We start from the raw sequence: 22876 nt of genomic DNA, 5'->3' as shown, positions 1-22876 counted from the left end.
AAAAAAAAAAAAAAAAAAAACTACTCCTACATTTCAAATGTAGACCCCAAGGGACTCAGGTCCAGTGTCATTCCACAGGGTCCACAACCCCTCCAGGGAAGCAAGTGGGTGAGCCTGGGGCCCCAGTGACCACAGGCAGGGCTCCAGGCAGGTACTCTGGGAGCCCAAGGCCCTTGCAGAACAAATCTCAGGAACCTGGGCCAGAGCTCAGCCTGTGAGTGAGTCAGATAGAGTCTGGAGGCAGCAGACTGCAGCTCAGTCCCTCTCATGAGACGGACGACATCAGACAAGTGACTAAACCTCAGTTTCTTCACCTTAGAACATCAATTACAACTCACCCATGTGTTCTGAGAAATCAAACCATCAATCTACTCAGCAAATGTCAGCTTTCTTTTCCACTCTTCCCTAGCCACGAGCGGTCATGTGCTTTGGACTCAGGTCAGAAAACTCTTAAGGGGACACTGTGGGCACTGAGTCTATGATCAGAAACAAGACCCTGGGATGTAAACACACACACCATCCCTTCGCTAAGTCTAAAGGGATTCATTTTTACACTTTGACATGTGTTAGTTCAGCGTTCATACCTAAGTTTCTTGACTAAAACTTGTTCAAACTTAGTACTAAAAACTTAATACTGAATCAGAATTGTTTCTCCTTAATTCATAATTACCTGCCAATAATCTCTAAAGGTGGATGTTAATCAAATCTGACAGGGTATTGTGTCCAAGATGAACCAACCCAAAAGTTTTAAGATGTTTTCTTCCTAACATCCCATCACAGATGAGGTAATACAAATAATTACAATGAAGAGATCAGTTAATGGCTTTGAATTTTTCCTAAATGATGCTTTTATCCAAATCACTAGAAGAATACACTATTTTCCAAGTTTTTAAAGATTTCCAAGTCATGCCATAGAAATGACTGAGTCAGCAACCAGTTGTATAACAGTTATTCCAATATAGTCTGTGTTAATCCTATAATCCCACATATAATCCTATATAAGGACTCTATTAAAAGGGGACGCATCTTGCGCTGGAGGTGATACAAGTAAGACAGAGGCCCCACCTCCGTTCATTCAATTGGCAGAGGTTTGCTGAGGAGCCAGGCACTGTCCTAAGTGCTGAGGATCCACCCATATAGGTCAAGATGGAAGACAATACTCTGCACCGTGTAGAGGACACAGTGAGCAAGCATAAAAAACCCACTATTGGGCTGTGACCTGTGCTCTGAAGGAAAAAGAAGGGCAGCTGCTGTCTTAGATGTGGAGACACGGGAGCCCTGAGACTAAGTGGGGAAACATCCTGGAAGAAGGCACAGCAGGTGCAGAGTTCCTTGGAAAGAACAGGCTGGGCTGAGGTGTCTTCCTGCATTCATAGTTTATGGGTGGCAGGTGGTGGTGGTGGTTTAGTGGCTAAGTCGTGTCTGACTCTTGCAATCCCATGGACTGTAGCCTGACAGGCTCCTCTGTCCATGAGATTTTCCAGGCAAGAATACTAGAGCGGGTTGCCATTTCCTTCTCCAGGGGATCTTCCCGACCCAGGAGTTGAACCCGGGTCTCCTGCACTGCAGGCAGATTCTTTCCAAACTGAGCTACAGCGGGTGGCAGGGGGACTCATAAATGGTCAAGTGCACCCACTGAGGGCTGTGGGCAGACAGAGGGCACGGGCGCCCCCTGGAGGAGCAGGAGGGAATGGCAGGTCCCATCCTCCACCTTCCTTCTGTGTCCTGGCGCACTGCTCCCTGGCTCTGGGACAGAGGGACCGGTGTGTACAGACAGACAGGGGTGAGAAAGGACCCCCACAGAGCCAGCCCAGCTGGACACCGAGTGGGTGTGGGGACGAACTGGAAAGGCTGATGGGAGCAGACAGCAAGGAAGCCTGTTTGTTTAAGGACCTGGAGCTGCTTTATGAATGTGGTGGTGGCAGAGTGGTGGTGGGTGGAGGTGGTGGGGGGGGAGGTGTATCCATGAAGGGCTGGAGCAGGTGGGTGAGCTGTGTAGACAAGAGGGTGAGCTGTGTAGACAGCAGCGTGGGAGTCTTATCAGGACAGACCCCAAGATCTGATGATGCAGGAGGCAGGGGTCTAGTGATGTGGGGCTGAACCAGGATGGGATCCATGACTGGACACAGATGAGACTGCATCACTTCACATAAGGCCCTCACCTTCTGTAGCTGATAGAATCCACTGTGTTCACAGCATAAAGCTATAAAAGTCATGAGCCTCAATGACCTTGGATATAAATTCATGACTGAAGGAAACTGTTAATGGCAAGCAGACATGTGAGTCATTCATTTGTAATACAAAACCCTCCCCATGACAAAGCTTCCACACAACCACCATATCTCACAGCATATTGTTCCATCCAATTCTCTGACTTGAAAACACTCTCCAGTTGCTGCTGAGTGGTTTCCTAAATTGCTTTCACGCTCCCTGCTTTAAGTTTCCCTAGAGAATGAGATCAAATTGCCAACATCTGCTGGATCATGGAAAAGCAAGAGAGTTCCAGAAAAACATTATTTCTGCTTTATTGACTATGCCAAAGCCTTTGACTGTGTGGATCACAATAAACTGTGGAAAATTCTGAAGGAGATGGGAATACCAGACCACCTGACCTGCCTCTTGAGAAAGCTATATGCAGGTCAAGAAGCAACAGTTAGAACTGGACATGGAACAACAGACTGGTTCCAAATAGGAAAAGGAGTACGTCAAGGCTGTATATTGTCACCCTGCTTATTTAACTTATATGCAGAGTACATCATGAGACACACTGGGCTGGAAGAAGCACAAGCTGGAATCAAGATTGCAGGGAGAAATATTAATAACCTCAGATATGCAGATGACACCACCCTTATGGCAGAAAGTGAAGAGGAACTCAAAAGCCTCTTGATGAAAGTGAAAGAGGAGAGTGAAAAAGTTGGCTTAAAGCTCAACATTCAGAAAACTAAGATCATGGCATTTGGTCCCATCATTTCATGGGAAATAGATGGGGAAACAGTGGAAACAGTGTCAGAATTTATTTTGGGGGGCTCAAAAATCACTGCAGATGGTGACGGCAGTCATGATTTAAAAGACAGTTTCTCCTTGGAAGGAAAGTTATGACCAACCTAGATAGCATATTGAAAAGCAGAGACATTACTTTGCCAACAAAGGTTCGTCTAATCAAGGCTATGGTTTTTCCAGTGGTCATGTATGGATGCGAGAGTTGGACTGTGAAGAAAGCTGAGCGCCAAAGAATTGATGCTTTTGAACTGTGGTGTTGGAGAAGACTCTTGAGAGTCCCTTGGACTGCAAGGAGATCCAACCAGTCCATTCTAAAGGAGCGTGGTCCTGGGTGTTCTTTGGAAGGAATGATGCTAAAGCTGAAACTCCAGTACTTTGGCCACCTCATGCGAAGAGTTGACTCATTGGAAAAGACTCTGATGCTGGGAGGGATTGGGGGCAGGAGAAGGGGACAACAGAGGATGAGATGGCTGGATGGCATCACTGACTCGATGGATGTGAGTCTGAGTGAACTCTGGGAGTTGGTGATGGACAGGGAGGCCTGGCGTGCTGCAGTTCATGGGGTCGCAAAGAGTTGGACACGATTGAACGACTAAACTGAACTGAACTGAACTGAGAGAATGTGGTTTAAAAACAAGTCTTAAGCTTGCTTCTATCAAGTATATATCCAAAGCGGTATACTCAAAATATTTGAGAGGATTTTATAATTATCTCCAGTGTTTTAAAAAGAACTCAGGAGAACTTCTGTGATCAGCACACTGTCCTTAGCACCAAAATGCCTTGCTCTCCTTCCCTGTGACATGGATGCAATGACCAGCAGAATCTGTTCCTGCCTTGATGGAGAACTTGTGCAGATGCACACAAGATGGGGTGACACACATTTGTGAACTCAGGGTCGGGTGCTAGGAACAAGGAGGCTGAGCTACTCATGATGCCAGGGGGGTGGGGGTGGGGAATCGCTGTCACAGCACGAGCTCTTGTCATTGAACTCATGGCAAGACACAGGCACTTCTCTAAGGGAAAATTCATCAAGGCATGAACGGGAGAGGCTGGGAAAGGGGGGTCAGATCAGAGAGCTGGAGACCATGCCATGTGTCATCTGCCCTGTTGCCTCTTGTTCTCAAGGATTCTGTGCCACTATTCAGGTTTGTATGTGTGTTACAATATACCTAACATGAAATTTACTGTTTCTGCTGTTTTAAGCATACAAGTCAGTGGCATTAAGTACATTCACACTGATGTGCAACCATCACCACCATCCATCTCCACCACTCTTTTATCACCCCAACACTAAGCATGTTTTATACAAGGGCAGGTTCCACCAAAGTCTAACAACGCTCACTTAGTGGATGTGTAATCCCAGCTCCTAGCCAGCTCCTAGTGTCCAGAGCCCAGAGCTCCTCACAGGCCTCCCTCTCTCATTTGCTGACTCTGCTGAAGTCTCTACTTTGCTATTCTGGACCTGCTGTAAATCAATCACATCCCCTCAGATTCATATGTTGTCACCTTAGTAGTCAGTACCTTAGAATTTGGTGTCATGGACTTTAAAAAGGTAATCATTACCCTTAATTATACTGAATCTAATCTAATCTGACTGGTATGCTTAGATGAAGAGACTAAGATACAAGGACAGAGACACAAGCATGAAATCAATAAAGTTAGAACACACCCCCCCACCATGCACAAAAATAAACTCAAAATGGCTTAAATACTTAATCATAAGATGTGACACCATAAAACTCCCAGTAGAGATTATAGGCAAAACATTCTGTGACATAAATTATACCAATGTTTTCTTAGGTCAGTCTCCTAAGGCAACAGACATATAAGCAAAAATATACAAATGGGGGCTTCCCTGCTGGCTAAGTGGCAAAGAATCCACCTGCCAGTGCAGGAGACACGGGATCCCTCCCTGGTCCAGGAAGCTCCCACATGTGCAAAGCACCTCAGCCCATGCACCACAACTACTGAGCCTGTGCTCTGGGGCCCAGAAACCGCAACTACTAAGCCCACACATGATAAAGCCTGGGCTCTGCAATGAGAGAAGCCACCACAATGAGAAGTCCATGCATCACAGCTAGAGAGTAGCCCCTGCTCACTGCTACTAGAGAAAACCCCGACTGTGTGAGGACACAGCGAGGGGCATGTGGTCAGAAGCCAAGGAGAGAGGTCTCAGGAGAAACCAAATCACCCACACCTTGAACCTGTAGCCTCAAGAAATGTGAGAAATTTAATTTCTATTCTTTGATCACCCCCATCTGTGACAACTTGCTATAGACTGAATGCTTTTCTCCTCAAAAGTCATACATTGAGACCTAATCCCCACTGTGTTGGTAATAGGAGGTGGGGCCATCGGGAGGGACCAGGTCATGAGGATGGAGCCTGAATGAAAGGGATTAGTGCCCTGATAAAAGGAACCACATGGCTCCCTCACCTCTGCCACCACGTGAGGCCGCAGGAATCGGACTCTCAGCAGACTGAATCTTTCAGCACCCTGACTTGGACTTTCCCAGCCTCCAAAACCATGAGAGAAAAACTTCTGTTATTTCTAAGCCACCAAGCACTGGTCTCCTGTGAGAGCAGCCTGGACAGACACAGTCCTAGAAACTAACACAGAACCTGGCAGAAAGAATTTCCAGCTTCTCCCTGCTGCACACTCCACCTCCTCCAGGTGAGGACGTGCCTGCTGTTCTCACAGCCCTGCTTCCTCCTCCCTCCATACCTGATTTTCTACTCTTGCTTCAGCAAAGGACTGGGTCCTCTTCTCAGCCTCCATGCACCTGGCCAGCCTGCAGGCCCCCAGGGCACTGCCCGCCCAGCCCCGGGCACAGGGAGCTTTCCAACTTCAGTGAAAGTCTCCAGCTGCCACTTCCACTTTACATTCAGCACTTACTGCTGCTGCTGCTAAGTCACTTCAGTCATGTGTGCGACCCCACAGACGGCAGCCCACCAGGCTCCACCATCCCTGGGGTTCTCCAGGCAAGAACACTGGAGTGGGTTGCCATTTCATTCTCCAATGCATGAAAGTGAAAAGTGAAAGTGAAGTCCCTCAGTCGTGTCCAACTCTTAGCGACCCCATGGACTGCAGCCTACCAGGCTCCTCCGTCCATGGGATTTTCCAGGCAAGAGTACTGGAGTGGGTTGCCGTTGCCTTCTCTGTCAGCACTTACTATCCTGTATTAAAACCCTCTAAACCCTGACTCTGCTGAGCTTTTCTCAGGCATCTGTCTTAACAATCTCCACATAGAGATAGGTTCCTCAGAGGCAGGAATGAGAGCTGGGCATCCTCTTCTCCCTTATTCTGCTTAGTGAGGTCCTTCCCTTCTCCTGGCTAACTGTCCTCCTTGTAAACTAAGAGGTTATATTCAGTAAGGCATTGATCTCAGTGCACACAGCAGGGTGTTTATAAGTGCAGGGTATTTATAAGCGCATCTGGAAGGCTCATTGGCTTTAACAAAGTGAACAACAGCAAGCGACCTGACCGTGGGGGAGATGTGGAGGCTGTTTTAGGAAAAAAACAAGTTTGCAAGGCTTTCAAAAAGGCCAGTCTAGACTCCATAAGAGGCCTCAGTCGGTGTGTGTTAGGACACATTATACACAGAAAAGAATCAGAGTTGTTCTACTTTAGTCATTGTGTAGCCAACCAGGAGCCACTGACAAGTTCTACATTTTAGAAACAGGAATGAGAGTCAAGACTTAAGCTAGATTATAGGTGACTCTACATTGTAGGTCTAAGTATTAATTCTAGTAAGTGTCCATGAAATAACATGAAATGATTGAAATCATACTCAGATGTGGAATAAATGATTCTCAAGTTCTAGTCTTTATTAAATCTAGACTTAATAAAGACTTTATTTCCAAAGCGATAGAATAACAAGCATAAGCCAACAGGGTCTTTCCAACTGAAGCCCTATGTCAGTACCGAAAACATCTCTTCTAAAGTGCCTTAAGCAAATGATGGAGGAAAGAAACTGGCAGCCAAGTACCAGGTTATAGAGTCTCATGCTCTGATTTAAAAACCCTACATCATCTTTCTTATTCCTGGCATCTGGATCCACCCGAAGTGTCTGGTAATCAACTGCAAGTAGCAGGAGGGAAACTGCCATCTATCCCTCACTCCCTAAAGCACGGACCCCACTGGCCCCCACACACTGGAAGCACCTGCTGTATGTTCCTGTCCTGACCTCATCATAAGGCAAGATTTCTCTACGACAGATCTTCTGTGGAGGGAAGGGAGGGAAGGGAGGGACACCAGGGCAGAGGGAGCTGAGTCTCCTGGAGCATAAAGACCTTTCTGAGCTCTCTTCCATCATCTTTGAAGGGCACTTGGAGAGAAGAAACAATAGAAAACAGGAGCAAACTCACTGTTCAAACAAGTGCCTGCTGACTCCTGCATCCACTGCGCTGAGCGGATCGTCCAGGAGGTAGATGTCTGCGTCCTGATACACGGCTCTAGAAAACACAGAGAGATGTCAAGAGAGGACACTTCACACTCCCTGGGTCTTATCTCTGAATCGTGATGGCATCCAACAACTCCAGGTTCCTTCCAGAACCCCAGGGAAAGGGCCAAAACCCTGCTTCACACAGCCCAACCCGGTGAGCGGGGTCTGCGTGCTCACATCCACTAGGAGCTGTGGAGGAGAGGGGCATGATGGCAACTGAAACCCCACTTACCTGGCGAGGCTGACCCGGGCTTTCTGTCCTTCACTCAGCGGGGTTCCTCTGTCTCCTATCTCAGTTAGATCTCCTTTCTCCAAAAGCTGTAAATCCTATACAGATAGAAAAGGGGAAAAAGATATAAAATGTGTTCTACTACCATCTTACACTTTTCACATTAGTTCCTCATACAAGTATTTGATTAACATGCATACATGCTCAGATGCTAAGTCGTATTCAACTCTTTGTAACCCCATGGACTAGGGCTTGTCAGGCTCCTCTGTCCATAGGATTCTCCAGACAACAACACTGGAGCAGTTTGCTGTTTCCTCCTCTAGGAGATCTTCCTGACCCAGGGATCGAATCAGTGTCTCCTGTGTCTCCTGCACTGGCAGGTGGATTCTTTCCCACCAAACTACCTGGGAAGCTAAAGCAGTGGGTATAAGTCAGAGTAACTAAACTGTGACCTTGAACATTAAAAAAAAAAGTCTCAGTGTTTTTTATTTGTTTTCAATCTGTAGTTTTGCACAGCATCTATGCATTTGACCATTTTAACAGATATTTACTGAGGACCTACTGTATGACAGGCATTGCTCTGGGCACAATGAATTCTGTTGTAAACAAACAAAGCTCCTAGAGTTTCTTTCCATGATGGAAGATGGACGATATGGAAAATTAACCTGAGCACAAGTACTGAGGACAAGAAGGAAAAGCAAGCTGGCTCAGGAGGATGGAGAGTGAAGGAGGGAAGTGAGTCCACACTGGGGGGGAGGGCTCTGCTCAGAGCCCTGTGAGCAGATCTGGGGGAGGGGCTCAGGTAGACCTGGAGAAGCTGCTCCACACAGAGGGAGGGGCAAGTGCAGGGGCCACGGGGAGATGCCCAAGGTGTTCAGGACAAGCAAGGAGAGAGGAGAGCAGAGCTGAGTAAGAATGAGGGGAGTGAGGGCAGAGACACAGCAAGAGGAGCCTGGGGGCACTCCAGTAAGAAGAGGAGGGGGGAGGATGGACCTATTTGAGGTTTTAAGGAATCACTCCTGTGTTTTACAGAAAAAGACAGTAAGTAGGGAAGGGTGAGGGTGGATACAAGTGAGGAGGCTACCAGAGTAATCGAGGTGAGAGATGACGGTGGTCAGGACCAGAGTGAGAGCAGTGGGAATGGAGAGATGGGGTCACACTCCAGGCACATGTTGAAGGCAGAGTCTGAAAGACCTGCTGACAGGATGGGTGTGGCTGTAAGAGAAGAGGAGATAGTGGTGTTTGGGGTGAGGAAGGGGAAGGACAGGGTCTCCATTTACTGAGTTGGGGAAGGTGGTGGATGCAGGTTTAGGGAACTCCACTCATGGACAAGCTGAGATGACCTCCCAGTGGTGTCATGTTGCAGTTGTACATGCAAGTGTGAAGGTCTGTGCTAGAGACACATGTGTGAGAGCTGGTGGCCCAGGAGGTGAAGGCACAGGACTTGTTTTTATCAAGGAATGAGTGTCTCTTAAAAAGACATTTTGCTATTTACTTTATTGTTTTGGGTTCGAATTTATACACCATTTTTGTGTTTCCTGTCTAGAGAAGCAACTAGAAAAGGAAGAAATGAAGAACCCCAGGGTTAGTAGAAGGAAAGAAATCTTAAAAATTAGAGCAGAAATAAATGCAAAAGAAACAAAAGAGACCATAGCAAAAATCAACAAAACCAAAAGCTGGTTCTTTGAAAGGATAAATAAAATTGACAAACCATTAGCCAGACTCATCAAGAAACAAAGGGAGAAAAATCAAATCAATAAAATTAGAAATGAAAATGGAGAGATCACAACAGACAACACAGAAATACAAAGGATCATAAGAGACTACTATCAACAATTATATGCCAATAAAATGGACAACGAGGAAGAAATGGACAAATTCTTAGAAAAGTACAACTTTCCAAAACTCGATCAGGAAGAAATAGAAAATCTTAACAGACCCATCACTAGCACGGAAATTGAAACTGTAATAAAAAATCTTCCAACAAACAAAAGCCCAGGTCCAGACGGCTTCACAGCTGAATTCTACCAAAAATTTAGAGAAGAGCTAACACCTATCCTGCTCAAACTCTTCCAGAAAATTGCAGAGGATGGTAAACTTCCAAACTCATTCTATGAGGCCACCATCACCCTAATACCAAAACCTGACAAAGATCCCACAAAAAAAGAAAACTACAGGCCAATATCACTGATGAACATAGATGCAAAAATCCTTAACAAAATTCTAGCAATCAGAATCCAACAACACATTAAAAAGATCATACACCATGACCAAGTGGGCTTTATCCCAGGGATGCAAGGATTCTTCAATATCCGCAAATCAATCAATGTAATACACCACATTAACAAATTGAAAAATAAAAACCATATGATTATCTCAATAGATGCAGAGAAAGCCTTTGACAAAATTCAACATCCATTTATGATAAAAACTCTCCAGAAAGCAGGAATAGAAGGAACATACCTCAACATAATCAAAGCTATATATGACAAACCCACAGCAAACATTATCCTCAATGGTGAAAAATTGAAAGCATTTCCTCTAAAATCAGGAACAAGACAAGGGTGCCCACTTTCACCATTACTATTCAACATAGTTTTGGAAGTTTTGGCCACAGCAATCAGAACAGAAAAAGAAATAAAAGGAATCCAAATTGGAAAAGAAGAAGTAAAGCTCTCACTGTTTGCAGATGACATGATCCTCTACATAGAAAACCCTAAAGACTCCACCAGAAAATTACTAGAACTAATCAATGACTATAGTAAAGTTGCAGGATATAAAATCAACACACAGAAATCCCTTGCATTCCTATACACTAATAATGAGAAAACAGAAAGAGAAATTAAGGAAACAATTCCATTCACCATTGCAACGGAAAGAATAAAATACTTAGGAATATATCTACCTAAAGAATCTAAAGACCTATATATAGAAAACTATAAAACACTGGTGAAAGAAATCAAAGAGGACACTAACAGATGGAGAAATATACCATGTTCATGGATTGGAAGAATCAATGTAGTGAAAATGAGTATACTACCCAAAGCAATCTATAGATTCAATGCAATCCCTATCAAGCTACCAACAGCATTCTTCACAGAGCTAGAACAAATAATTTCACAATTTGTATGGAAAAACAAAAAACCTCGAATAGCCAAAGTGATCTTGAGAAAGAAGAATGGAACTGGAGGAATCAACCTACCTGACTTCAGGCTCTACTACAAAGCCACAGTTATCAAGACAGTATGGTACTGGCACAAAGACAGAAATATAGATCAATGGAACAAAATAGAAAGCCCAGAGATAAATCCACGCACATATGGACACCTTATCTTTGACAAAGGAGGCAAGAATATACAATGGATTAAAGACAATCTCTTTAACAAGTGGTGCTGGGAACTCTGGTCAACCACTTGTAAAAGAATGAAACTAGAACACTTTCTAACACCATACACAAAAATAAACTCAAAATGGATTAAAGATCTAAACGTAAGACCAGAAACTATAAAACTCCTAGAGGAGAACATAGGCAAAACACTCTCTGACATACATCACAGCAGGATCCTCTATGACCCACCTCCCAGAATATTGGAAATAAAAGCAAAAATAAACAAATGTGACCTAATTAACCTTAAAAGCTTCTGCACATCAAAGGAAACTATTAGCAAGGTGAAAAGACAGCCTTCAGAATGGGAGAAGATAATAGCAAATGAAGCAACTGACAAACAACTAATCTCGAGAATATACAAGCAACTCCTACAGCTCAACTCCAGAAAAATAAATGACCCAATCAAAAAATGGGCCAAAGAACTAAATAGACATTTCTCCAAAGAAGACATCCAGATGGCTAACAAACACATGAAAAGATGCTCAACATCACTCATTATCAGAGAAATGCAAATCAAAACCACTATGAGGTACCATTTCACACCAGTCAGAATGGCTGCGATCCAAAAGTCTACAAGTAATAAATGCTGGAGAGGGTGTGGAGAAAAGGGAACCCTCTTCCACTGTTGGTGGGAATGCAAACTAGTACAGCCACTATGGAGAACAGTGTGGAGATTCCTTAAAAAACTGGAAATAGACCTGCCTTATGATCCAGCAATCCCACTGCTGGGCATACACACTGAGGAAACCAGAAGGGAAAGAGACATGTGTACCCCAATGTTCATCGCAGCACTGTTTATAATAGCCAGGACATGGAAGCAACCTAGATGTCCATCAGCAGATGAATGGATAAGAAAGCTATGGTACATATACACAATGGAGTATTATTCAGCCATTAAAAAGAATACATTTGAATCAGTTCTAATGAGGTGGATGAAACTGGAGCCTATTATACAGAGTGAAGTAAGCCAGAAAGAAAAACACCAATACAGTATACTAACGCATATATATGGAATTTAGAAAGATGGTAACAATAACCCTGTGTACGAGACAGCAAAAGAGACACTGATGTATAGAACAGTCTTATGGACTCTGTGGGAGAGGGAGAGGGTGGGAAGATTGGGGAGAATGGCATTGAAACATGTAAAATATCATGTATGAAATGAGTTGCCAGTCCAGGTTCGATGCACGATACTGGATGCTTGGGGCTGGTGCACTGGGACGACCCAGAGGGATGGAATGGGGAGGGAGGAGGGAGGAGGGTTCAGGATGGGGAACACATGTATACCTGTGGCGGATTAATTTTGATATTTGGCAAATCTAATACAGTTATGTAAAGTTTAAAAATAAAATAAAATTTAAAAAAAAAAAAAAAAAGACATTTTGCTGATCTCTGCCTCAGCTTCCCACTTTGAGAGAAGGGATAACACCCAACCCAAGTCTTCACAGTAATACTTAAAGTAAGTGACAGACAAGGTCTGTACAAGAAATGGGAGCAGAAAGAGCAAGCTGGGCAGGAAAACCAAAAGGAAAGAAACAGTGTGCTCAAAGGACACCCAGCAGATCAGCTGGACTAAGCAGATGCTTGTCTGTGAAAGCAGGAAAAACTCAAAGCTAAGAAGGAAATAAAGTTGTAACTTGAGGATCTGGGAATTAATCAAAAGTTATATTTGAATATTATTTAAGAAGTAAATAGACAAAGCAGCCTATTTTCCCCAGAGTACCATGGGGAAAAAAGAATAATTGACAAGTACATTCCCAAAATGATGTGATAGAAATCAGGCTTAAGAAGTTGTTCAGTCACTCAGTTGTGTTTGACTCTTTGTGATCCATGGAATGCAGCACTCCAGCCTTCCTTTTCATTTACCATCTCGTGGAGCTTGTTCAAACTTGTGTCCACTGAGTCCGGGATGCCATCCAACCATCTCATCCTCTGTCATCCACTTCTCCTCCTGGCTTCAATCTTTTTCAGCATCAGGGTCTTTTCTAATGAGTTGGTTCTTCCCATCAGGTGGTAAAAGTATTGGAGCTTCAGTATCAGTCCTTCCAATGAATAGTCAGGGTTGATTTCCTTTACAATTGACATGTTTGATCTCCTTGCAGTCCAAGGGACTCTCAAGAGTCTTCTCCAACACCACAGTTCAAAAGCATCCATTCTTCTGCACTCAGCTTTCTTTATGATCCAACTCTCATAGCCATACATGACTATCGGAAAAACCATAGCCCTGACTAGGCGGAACTTTGTTGGCAAAGTAATACCTCTGCCTTTTAACTTGCTGTCTAGATTTGTCATAGCTTTTCTCCCAAGGAGTAAACGTTTTTAATTTCATGACTGCAGTTACCATCTACAGTGATTTTGGAGCCGAAGAAAATAAAGTCTGTCACTGTTACCATTGTTTCCCCATCTATTGCCATGAAGTGATGGAACTGGGTGCCATGATCTTAGTATTTGAATGTTGAGTGTTAAGCCAACTTTTTCACTCTCGTCTTTCACATTCATCAAGAGACTCTTTAGTTTCCCTTCACTTTTTGCTATAAGGGTGGTGTCATCTGCATATCTGAGATTATTGATATTTCTCTCAGCAATCTTTATTTCAGCTTATGCTTCATCCAGCCTGGCATTTCACATGGTGTACCCTGCATATAAGTTAAATAAGCAGGGTAACAATATACAGCCTTGTACTCCTTTCCCAAATTGGAATCAGTCCGTTGTTCCACGTCCAGTTCTAACTGTTTCTTCTTGACCTGCATACAGGTTTTGCAGGAGGCCAGTAAGGTGGTCTGGTTTCCCATCTCTTTTAGAAATTTTCCACCCTTTGTTGTGATCCGCACAGTGAAAGGCTTTATCATATCAATGAAGCAGAAGTAGATGCTTTTCTGGAATTCTCTTGCTTTTTCTATAATTCAACAGATGTTGGGAATTTGATCTCTGGTTCCTCTGCCTTAGACTTAATTTCGATGGTATTATATTAGAGGTCTTAGGTTGCCTGTAATTATTAATTGGCACATTCTGTCATAGACAGAGTTTGTTTGGAGTTTTTATCTACTAAACCTATATGCAAATCAGGAAGCAACAGTTAGAACTGGACATGGAACAGCAGACTGGTTCCAAATAGGAAAAGGAGTACATCAAGGCTGTATATTGTCACTCTGCTTATTTAACTTATATGCAGAGTACATCATGAGAAATGCTGGGCTGGAAGAAACACAAGCTGGAATCAAGATTGCTGGGAGAAATATCAATAACCTCAGATATGCAGATGACACCACCCTTATGGCAGAAAGTGAAGAGGAACTCAAAAGCCTCTTGATGAAAGTGAAAGAGGAGAGTGAAAAAGTTGGCTTAAAGCTCAACATTCAGAAAATGAAGATCATGGCATCTGGTCCCATCACTTCATGGGAAATAGATGGGAAAACAGTGGAAACAGTAGCAGACTTTATTTTTTTGGGCTCCAAAATCACTGCAGATGGTGACTGCAGCCATGAAATTAAAAGACACTTACTCCTTGGAAGAAAAGTTATGCCCAACCTAGATAGCATATTCAAAAGCAGAGACATTACTTTGTCAACAAAGGTCCATCTGGTCAAGGCTATTGTTTTTCCAGTAGTCATGTATGGATGTGAGAGTTGGACTGTGAAGAAAGCTGAGCGATGAAGAGTTGATGCTTTTGAACTGTGGTGTTGGGGAAGACTTCTGAGAGTCCCTTGGACTGCAAGGAGATCCAACCAGTCCATTCTGAAAGAGATCAGTCCTGGGTGTTCTTTGGAAGGAACGCTGCTAAAGCCAAAGCTCCAGTACTTTGGCCACTTCATGTGAAGAGCTGACTCTTTGGAAAAGACTCTGATGCTGGGAGGGATTGGGGGCAGAAGGATGATATGGCGTCAGAGAATGATATGGCTGGATGGCATCACTGACTCAATGGATGCGAGTCTGAGTGAACTCTGGTAGTTGGTGATGAACAGGGAGGCCTGGCATGCTGCAATTCATGGGGTCGCAAAGAGTCGGACACAACTGAGCGACTGAACTAAACTGAACTGAAACCTCTCATGCCTCAACCTAGGATGCACAGCAGTACCTTTCTGCAGGTGAAGGCCTCACTTCTCTGTCTCTACTGCAGCAAATCTGGGGAGAAAGCAAGTAGCTCACTGGTGCCACCATGACAAACAAGTTCTTTGACCTCCCTGAGTCTCATTTTCCTCTGCTATAGAATGTGCTGCGGAAACCAGAGTCTCTAAACTCAAGGATGCTGTGAGAATCTAAACAAGTGTGTGAATACCTCCACAAATGAAAAAATGACATGAGTTGATTATAACTTGCTGTTGGTGACTGATCCCTATTTTCTCACCAAGCCAACAGTAGGACACTGTTTACAGTGTGAATCGTAACATAAAAAGCACATGACCACCACAGAAGAAAGAGACTCCATCCGAACCCTCCCTGACACCACAAAGACACAGGCACACACAGGTTCTCCACTCACTCAAATCTTAATGGAGGTGCATCTGATGAAAGGCAGGAAATGTTTTGTTGTAATAATTTATAATCACCTCACATTCTTTCTTTCTTGGGCTCAGAAATTAATACCATATCTTGCTTTTGGTTTTCATTGAAAAAATGAGCTGTGTTATGTTCTCAGCCTCATGCTCCCACACAGAATTACTTGGCCTCTCTTTCACTGTTCACAGTCCTTGCAAACTGTTATGCTTAGTTTTTATGCTTTGATTTTATGTTGTTCAAATGGTTTTCTTCTTAAAATAGCACCCCATTGTTATACAGCAGTCTTAAGCACATTGTAGAAAAAGCACTCACAGCCTCTCTTTCCAGGACCCAAGAAATTATCTCTGAGTCTGGTAGTAATACTTTGAGTGTGTTGTTGACTCTGCACATTGTATATGAACAAGCCACCAAGGGGAAAAACACTTTGGAGGATTTGAAGTAAAACCAAGTCAAGTTGATTTCTCAGCCAATGTGTTCTGATTCGATTAAAGGGGAAAAGCCTGAGCTGAGTATATATTACAGTTCCTTCCACTGACAGGAAAATGTTCTTATTCATATTTGTTGCCTCTAAGTTAAGTAAGTAAGTGTTAGTCACTCAGTCACGTCCAATACCGTGATCCCATGGACTGTAGCCTACCAGGCTCCTCTGTCCATGGAATTCTCGAGGCAAGAATACTGGAGTGGGTTGTCATTTTCTTCTCCGAGGGATCTTTCCAACCCAGGGAGTGAACCCAGGTCTTCCTACATTGCAGACAGATTCTCTACTGTCTGAGCAACCAGGGAAGCCCAAAAATGTAACTGATTCTCACTGAACAGCAGACACACAAACTAGAGGCAAACTAGGAAAAGGCGGTACTGGTTTGGTGCCATCCATCCAGAGGCACATCAAGGGCCCTTCAGCAATGGTGGAGACTTACAGTAGAAGCAAATAGTTAATGAGGGCCAGATGTGAGGCCCTGGCAGAGGAGGGCTGGGTTCCAGAGTCAAACAGCAGGAGGCCTTGCTTTCCTTCACAGCTTTTCTTCCATTTGGAATTGCTCTTTCTCTCACAGCCTATCAATATCCTGCCCATTTTCTAGCCTCACCCCAAACACACTCTCCCATGAAACCATCCTGCACTCATCTCTCTTCCTGCTGGGTTGCCAAGGCTCTCATCTCTCATCTCTCATGAAGGACCATCTTATTCTGCTCCATCATTTGTACATGTGCACATGGCTTCTCTCAGCTTCTGCGGGGTAAGATCTGTGCATGAAGCTCTGTGCTGGACCCTGATGCTCATTATCTCTAATCCTCACAGCAAGATGCACAGTAAGTACTGGCCCCATTTCACAACTAAGGAAACTGAGAGTGAGTGAGGTCACCTTACTGGCCAGATGTTAAACAGAAGAGCTGGAATCTGAACCAGCTCATGTCAGTTCAGAGCCTTCTTCTCTTTCACATCATGCCACCCAGATGGTGACTGAGGTATATTTGAAATGAAGACAACTCAATAAAGTAACTCAAAACTTGAAGGCCTCTATACCTAGACATATAAATATCAATAAACTTATTATCTGATGATTGTCAAAGCAGTCTGAAAAGAAATGTCCAAGTAAGTGATCTATGTGGAAAAATATTAAACTAGAATTTATCAATTTGATACCTTTAAATACATGTCCACTAAACATTTTCAAATGCCTTAAAGATAACATGTAACAAATGTTACATACTATACTGGGTAACAGGATATTGTTATTGTTGATTTACATAATGTACTATGTGTAGAGCACCTATAGAAATATCAACTTGAACAATGGAAGTTAAATACTTCTTTCTTACATGTCACATTTTATGGATATAATTTTCCAGAATCTGGCTGAGTTTATAATTAAAAATTAATTTATTTTAAAACTCATTTACAGAGTACTTGTTTTGTCCCTAGCAATCAGGTGCTTTAAAATCATTACCACATTTCATCCTCAAAAAAACCTCATGAGGTTGATAGTTTTACTATCTCCATTTTACAGATGAAGAAACAGGCTTGTAAGGATCAAAAAACCCAAAACCAAACATCTGGTCAATAGAGTGACTGGGACTCAATTCCTGAACCTTCTGACTCCTAGACCTTGGAGTTGATGTCATCAACCTGAATCAACATTGCCCTCTGATTACTTCATGTCTCCCTGTTTTGTTACAGAAAAATTTTCAGCTCAATGAACTTAAAGAGTTACTTCAATAAGATTTAGTATAATACATCTAGTTGCTACTAACATATGTTTTATATTAAAATGTTGCTTTTAGAAAGACAATAATGAAGATCCTACATGCAGAGTAGCAAAGGAGACACAGATGTAAAGGACAGACTTTTGGACTCAGGTGAGAAGGCGAAGGTGGGATAATTTGAGAGAATAGCATTGAAACATGTACAGTACCATAAGTAAAATAGATGACCAACGCAAGTTTGATGCATGAAGCAGGGCACCCAAAGCTAGTAATCTGGGGCAATTCAGTGGGATAGGGTGGGTAGGGAGGTGGGAGGGGGGTTCAGTATAGGGGGACACATGTATACCCATGGCCGATTCATGTTGCTCTATGGAAAAAATCATCACAATATTGTAATTATCTTCCAATTTAAATAAATATTTTTTAAACAATAAATGTTGCTTTTTTTATGGCTTTTCCTTCAAGATTTGGGGGATGTAGGGGTAAAGAGAAATCTTTATTACATTTATGCTGCTGCTGCTGCTGCTAAGTCGCTTCAGTTATGTCCGACTCTGTGCGACCCCAGAGACGGTAGCCCACCAGGCTCCCCCTATCCCTGGGATTCTCCAGGCCAGAACACTGGAGTGGGTTGCCATTTCCTTCTCCAATACATGAAAGTGAAAAGTGAAAGTGAAGTCGCTCAGTCCTGTCTGACACTAGAGACCCCATGAACTGCAGCCTACCAGGCTCCTCCATCCATGGGATTTGCCAGGCAAGATCAATGGATGGATAAATGGATGGAGAGGAAAAGGTTAGAATAGTAACAATAGCCACCATTAACTGAAACTCTGGTCTCTTTACATTTCACAGGCATTTTCTGTAGCCTTTACAGTAACCCCAACCCTCCCCCATTTAATAAGAATGGAAACTGAGACACATATCTGGAATTACTACCCAGGACTGTTTCTCTCCAAAGTGAAAGTGAAAGTCGCTCAGTCTTGTCTGACTCTTTTCGACCCCATGGACTATATAGTCCATGGAATTTTCCAGGTCAGAATACTGAAGTGGGTAGCCTTTCCCTTCTCCAGGGCATCTTCCCAAACCAGAGACTGAACCCAGGTCTCCCACATTGCAGGTGGATTCTTTACCAGCTGAGTCACAAGGGAAGCCCAAGAATACTGGAATGGGTAGCCTATCCCTTCTCCAGCAGATATTCCCAACCCAAGAATCGAACTCAGGTCTCCTGCATTACAGGTACATTCTTTACCAACTGAGCTATGAGGGAAGCTTGGCCAAGCCTTTCCTACCACACATGCCATCTCTGTGTCTACAGGCCAGACTAACTCCAGGATGCTGCTATTTCCTATGATTGCCTTATGACCATCCTCTGATACCTGGAATCCAAAAGGAGACAGGCAGAGGCTCTTTTAACTTACTAACTAGTTCTCAGGTGTCATAAAGCCTTTGCTGACCTCTTATTAATCGGAGTCATACATGACATTTCAGAGCAGCAACAAAACCTCCTGGAAACCCTCTGACCCAATGTTCTCATTTTGCTGCAGAAACGTCAGAGGTCCAGGCAGGTAACTGGACATGTCCAGAGTGACAGCAGGCAAGTGATGAAGCTGGGGCCAGAACTCTCCTCTCCGCTACTTCTCCACGCTGGGCCTCCCTTTCTGCCAAGGAGGGGCTGGGCATGAGAGGCCCAAACTCCATGTCCCAACTACGCACACGAACAGGAGAGCAGTCCATGTTTATAGAAACGTCACATCACATACAGAAGAATCACTGTGCAGCCCAGTCCTGCAGGTCCCCTTCCCACCAGAGTCTGTGCTGCACGGATGCCCCAGGGTGGGTAAAGCCCCAGAACACTGCCCGTGTTACTGGTCCAATCACCCCACGAGGCTGTGGCAAAGCATCATCTCCCTGGGATCTGAACTTGAGCTGCAAATGTAGAGATAAGGTGTCTCATTGCTCCAGGCCTCAGTTATACTAACTATAAAGTGAGGATGGGAACATCGAAGACACTCATAAAGAATGAATAACTCATAAATCTAAATTATGTGTGTGCACATGCACGTGTGAAAGACAGAAAAAGGCTTTGCACATGGACTCTGAATAAATGGGAGCTACTGTTCTCACTGTTTTACATTTGCTATCCTTTCTTTTCTTACATGGTATCGACACCATTTAATAAAAATCTAGCTCATTCCTGCTAATTTGACATCATTTCCGCAAACATACAATCACCCATGAACAAGAACCCAGAATAAAGAAACAAGCCCATTAAACAAGCAATTCTGTTTGTTCAAATAATGTGAATCCACCTGGCAATGCCGGAGACATAAGAGGCGAGGGTTTGACCCCTAGGTCAGGAAAATCCCCTGCAGGAAGGCATGGCAACCCAACCCAGTATTCTTACCTGGAGAATCCCATGGATAGATAAGCCTGCCAGGCTACAGTCCATAGGGCCGCAGAGTCAGACACAACTGAAGTGACTTAGCATGCACACGATCACCTGATATATCCTATGCTGTTCGAGGAGAATTACCGTTTCCTCACAAAGCAGATTTGGAGTCTTCAACACCACACCTTTGAAGATCTGTCCCTGTCTTTTCCTTACAGTAAAAGAGAATAGTGGGATTCCAGACTGCACTGAACAAAACCCAGGGGTGGGGGTGGTGGGGAGCCCTTCAATACTATTATTCACTGATTTTTATAACCCAAGAGAGTAACATAGTATTTAACGTTATTTACTTTTTTCCCTTTCTTTTCGCCAAATTGAATTCTCCTATCAGTTAAGTTTAGTTCTCATCATTTACTCACTAATCTTATTTAAATCCCAACATACAGTTAAACCTTTCATCTCACCATTTCTATGAAATCCAACTCCATTTCTGAAAATAATCTCCCTCAGTGAAATGATGCAGTATTAAAAGGAAATATTAAAGCATTCCAGTTTCCTTAAATAATAAATTACTAGTCAAAAATGAAGTGGAGAGAGACACCCACAGACTGAAAGGGAACAAGGAAGCATCACCTAAGTACAGGGACAGACCTTACGTGGGTTCAAACAGTGGTGAAGGAGATTTCTCAGTGAGATGATCAAAAACACGCCAACACAGACTAGCAGGTCGATAATATTCAGGAACTTGAGGTATTTTTCAGGTGAAATATAGTGATTTTTTTCCCCAAAAGGCTTTACTATATTTTAGAGAAAACTAATGAAGTGTTTACAGATGAACTAATCTGAGGTCTAGGATCTGCTCCACAATACTCTGGGTGGGGGTGGGGCTGGCAGAGGGCAGGGGTAGAGATACAGGGAGACTGGCTACCAGCTGATCCTGGCTGAAACTAGGGGTGGGTACATGAAGGGTTCATTACACTGTGCTCTCTGTTTTTGTAAGTTTTTATAGCTTTCCATTAAAAAAGTTAAAAGCTAATGAAACTTCACAGATTGAAACAACCCCTCCCCCCGCCGGAAAAGGTATTCTGTGAGTGTCATTATCCCATAAGCATTAAAAGGACAGCATATGTAAATATGCCTGCATAAAATCCCAGAAGACCAACTTTAAGCAACATTCAAAAAATCTTTCCATTTTTTAAAAAAGAACTTTTGACAAACCTTGTAGTTTAAATCAACACTATCATTATTTGAAATTCAAATAAATGCAACTCACAAGTCATTACTCACCTCTTTCAAAGCACAAGCCTTTATTACTTTTTCATATTGTTCTTTTTCATATTTCTTCCCAAATAAAATGTTACTCTTCACAGTTCCTGGAAACAACCAGGGCTGCTGAGAGACATACGCGATCCTCCCGTGGACGTTGACCTTCCCCTGGCTCGGGGGCAGCTCTCCCAGCACAGCGCTCAACAGTGATGACTGCAACAGACGGCAGCACACACACGTGAACAGGCAGCACACAGGGCGGAACACTCCGTGCAGCACACCCCACCCCACCCTGGTGCTTGATACAGGATAGAACCTTTTCCTTCAACAGGATAAAGTACAGCCCTCACAGTTGATTCCAAAAAAAAACAATTGAAAATGACACAAAAAGTCAAGGAAAAAAATGACTGATAAGGAATATATTAATAGTATAGTGAAGTCGCTTAGTTGTGTCCAACTCTTTCGACCCCATGGATTGTAGCCCGCCAGACTACTCTGTCCATGGGATTTTCCAGGTTACAATACTGGAATGGGCTGCCATTTCCTTCTCCAGGGGATCTCCCCAACCCAGGGATCGAACCTGGGTCTCCCACACTGCAGGCAGACTTTACCATCTGAGCCACCAGGGAATATAGTATAACAACAGTATAAACAATCTACTCTGCCCAGGTATCCTTCAAATGAAGTTCTACTCAGGAAAGAGTAATTAAGAAGGTTAACATCCTTCTCTAGCAGAGCAGCCCAGCAGGATGTGTATTTTGTATCTGATGTTTAATTTAGTTTCTCTTGCATCTGGGTATCTTTTACTTGACAAACACTTGTTCTTAAAAAGCTATGTGTGAAGAATATATCAAAGATGATTAACTGAAAGAACTCTGAAATGACCTGTGTCTGCAGAGCAAAAGTCCATCACCGAGGAAATCAGCACCCTTTCGTGCACACATCCCACATTTTTAAAAATAATTTTATTTATCTTGATTTCTTTTATTTATTTTTTATTTATTTTTTACAATATTGTGTTGGTTTCTGCTGTACCACAGTTCTAATTTTATTTATTTTTGTTTGCACTGGGCCTTCATTGCAGTGCATGGGGGTTTTCTTGTTAAGGAGCACAGGCTCTAGTGGGCAGGCTTCAGCAGCTGCAGCTCCCAGGCTCCAGAGCACAGGCCCAATAGTCATGGTGCATGGGCTTAGTTGCTCCACATGTGGGATCTTCCCAGACCAGGGATCAAACCTGTGTCTCCTGCATTGGCAGGTGGACTCTTATACCACTGAGCCAGCAGGGAACCCCACATCCCACATTTAGATTTCTGTATGTTGTTGTTTGTTTGCTGTTTGTTGTTGTTTTGTTGTTTGTTGTGCATGTGCACATTCCCTTCAGATCTTTAACATCACAGAGACGTGGTATGCATCCACACCATCAGAGCACTCACGACACTGGGCTGAAATAATATGTCTGCATGCCT

The 22876-nt window shown here is 43.4% G+C and overlaps 1 protein-coding gene across 4 annotated transcripts in view; it reads right to left on the bottom strand.

The window, feature by feature from the left end:
* Positions 1 to 22876, bottom strand: part of LOC129624651 (ATP-binding cassette sub-family C member 4-like) — a 164462-nt gene that overhangs the window by 99384 nt on the left and 42202 nt on the right. For all 4 annotated transcript variants that reach the window (XM_055542806.1, XM_055542808.1, XM_055542809.1 and 1 more), the window contains exons 11-13: positions 21432 to 21623; positions 7675 to 7769; positions 7366 to 7452 (exon numbers count right to left, since the gene is read on the bottom strand). In XM_055542806.1, coding sequence (XP_055398781.1) covers positions 7366 to 7452; positions 7675 to 7769; positions 21432 to 21623 — 374 coding nt within the window. The remainder of the gene's footprint in view (positions 1 to 7365; positions 7453 to 7674; positions 7770 to 21431; positions 21624 to 22876) is intronic.

The sequence above is a fragment of the Bubalus kerabau genome, chromosome 12 (assembly GCF_029407905.1).
Source record: "Bubalus kerabau isolate K-KA32 ecotype Philippines breed swamp buffalo chromosome 12, PCC_UOA_SB_1v2, whole genome shotgun sequence".
In the NCBI taxonomy this organism is placed as follows: domain Eukaryota; kingdom Metazoa; phylum Chordata; class Mammalia; order Artiodactyla; family Bovidae; genus Bubalus; species Bubalus kerabau.
This window is presented reverse-complemented; position numbering and strand designations above follow the sequence as displayed.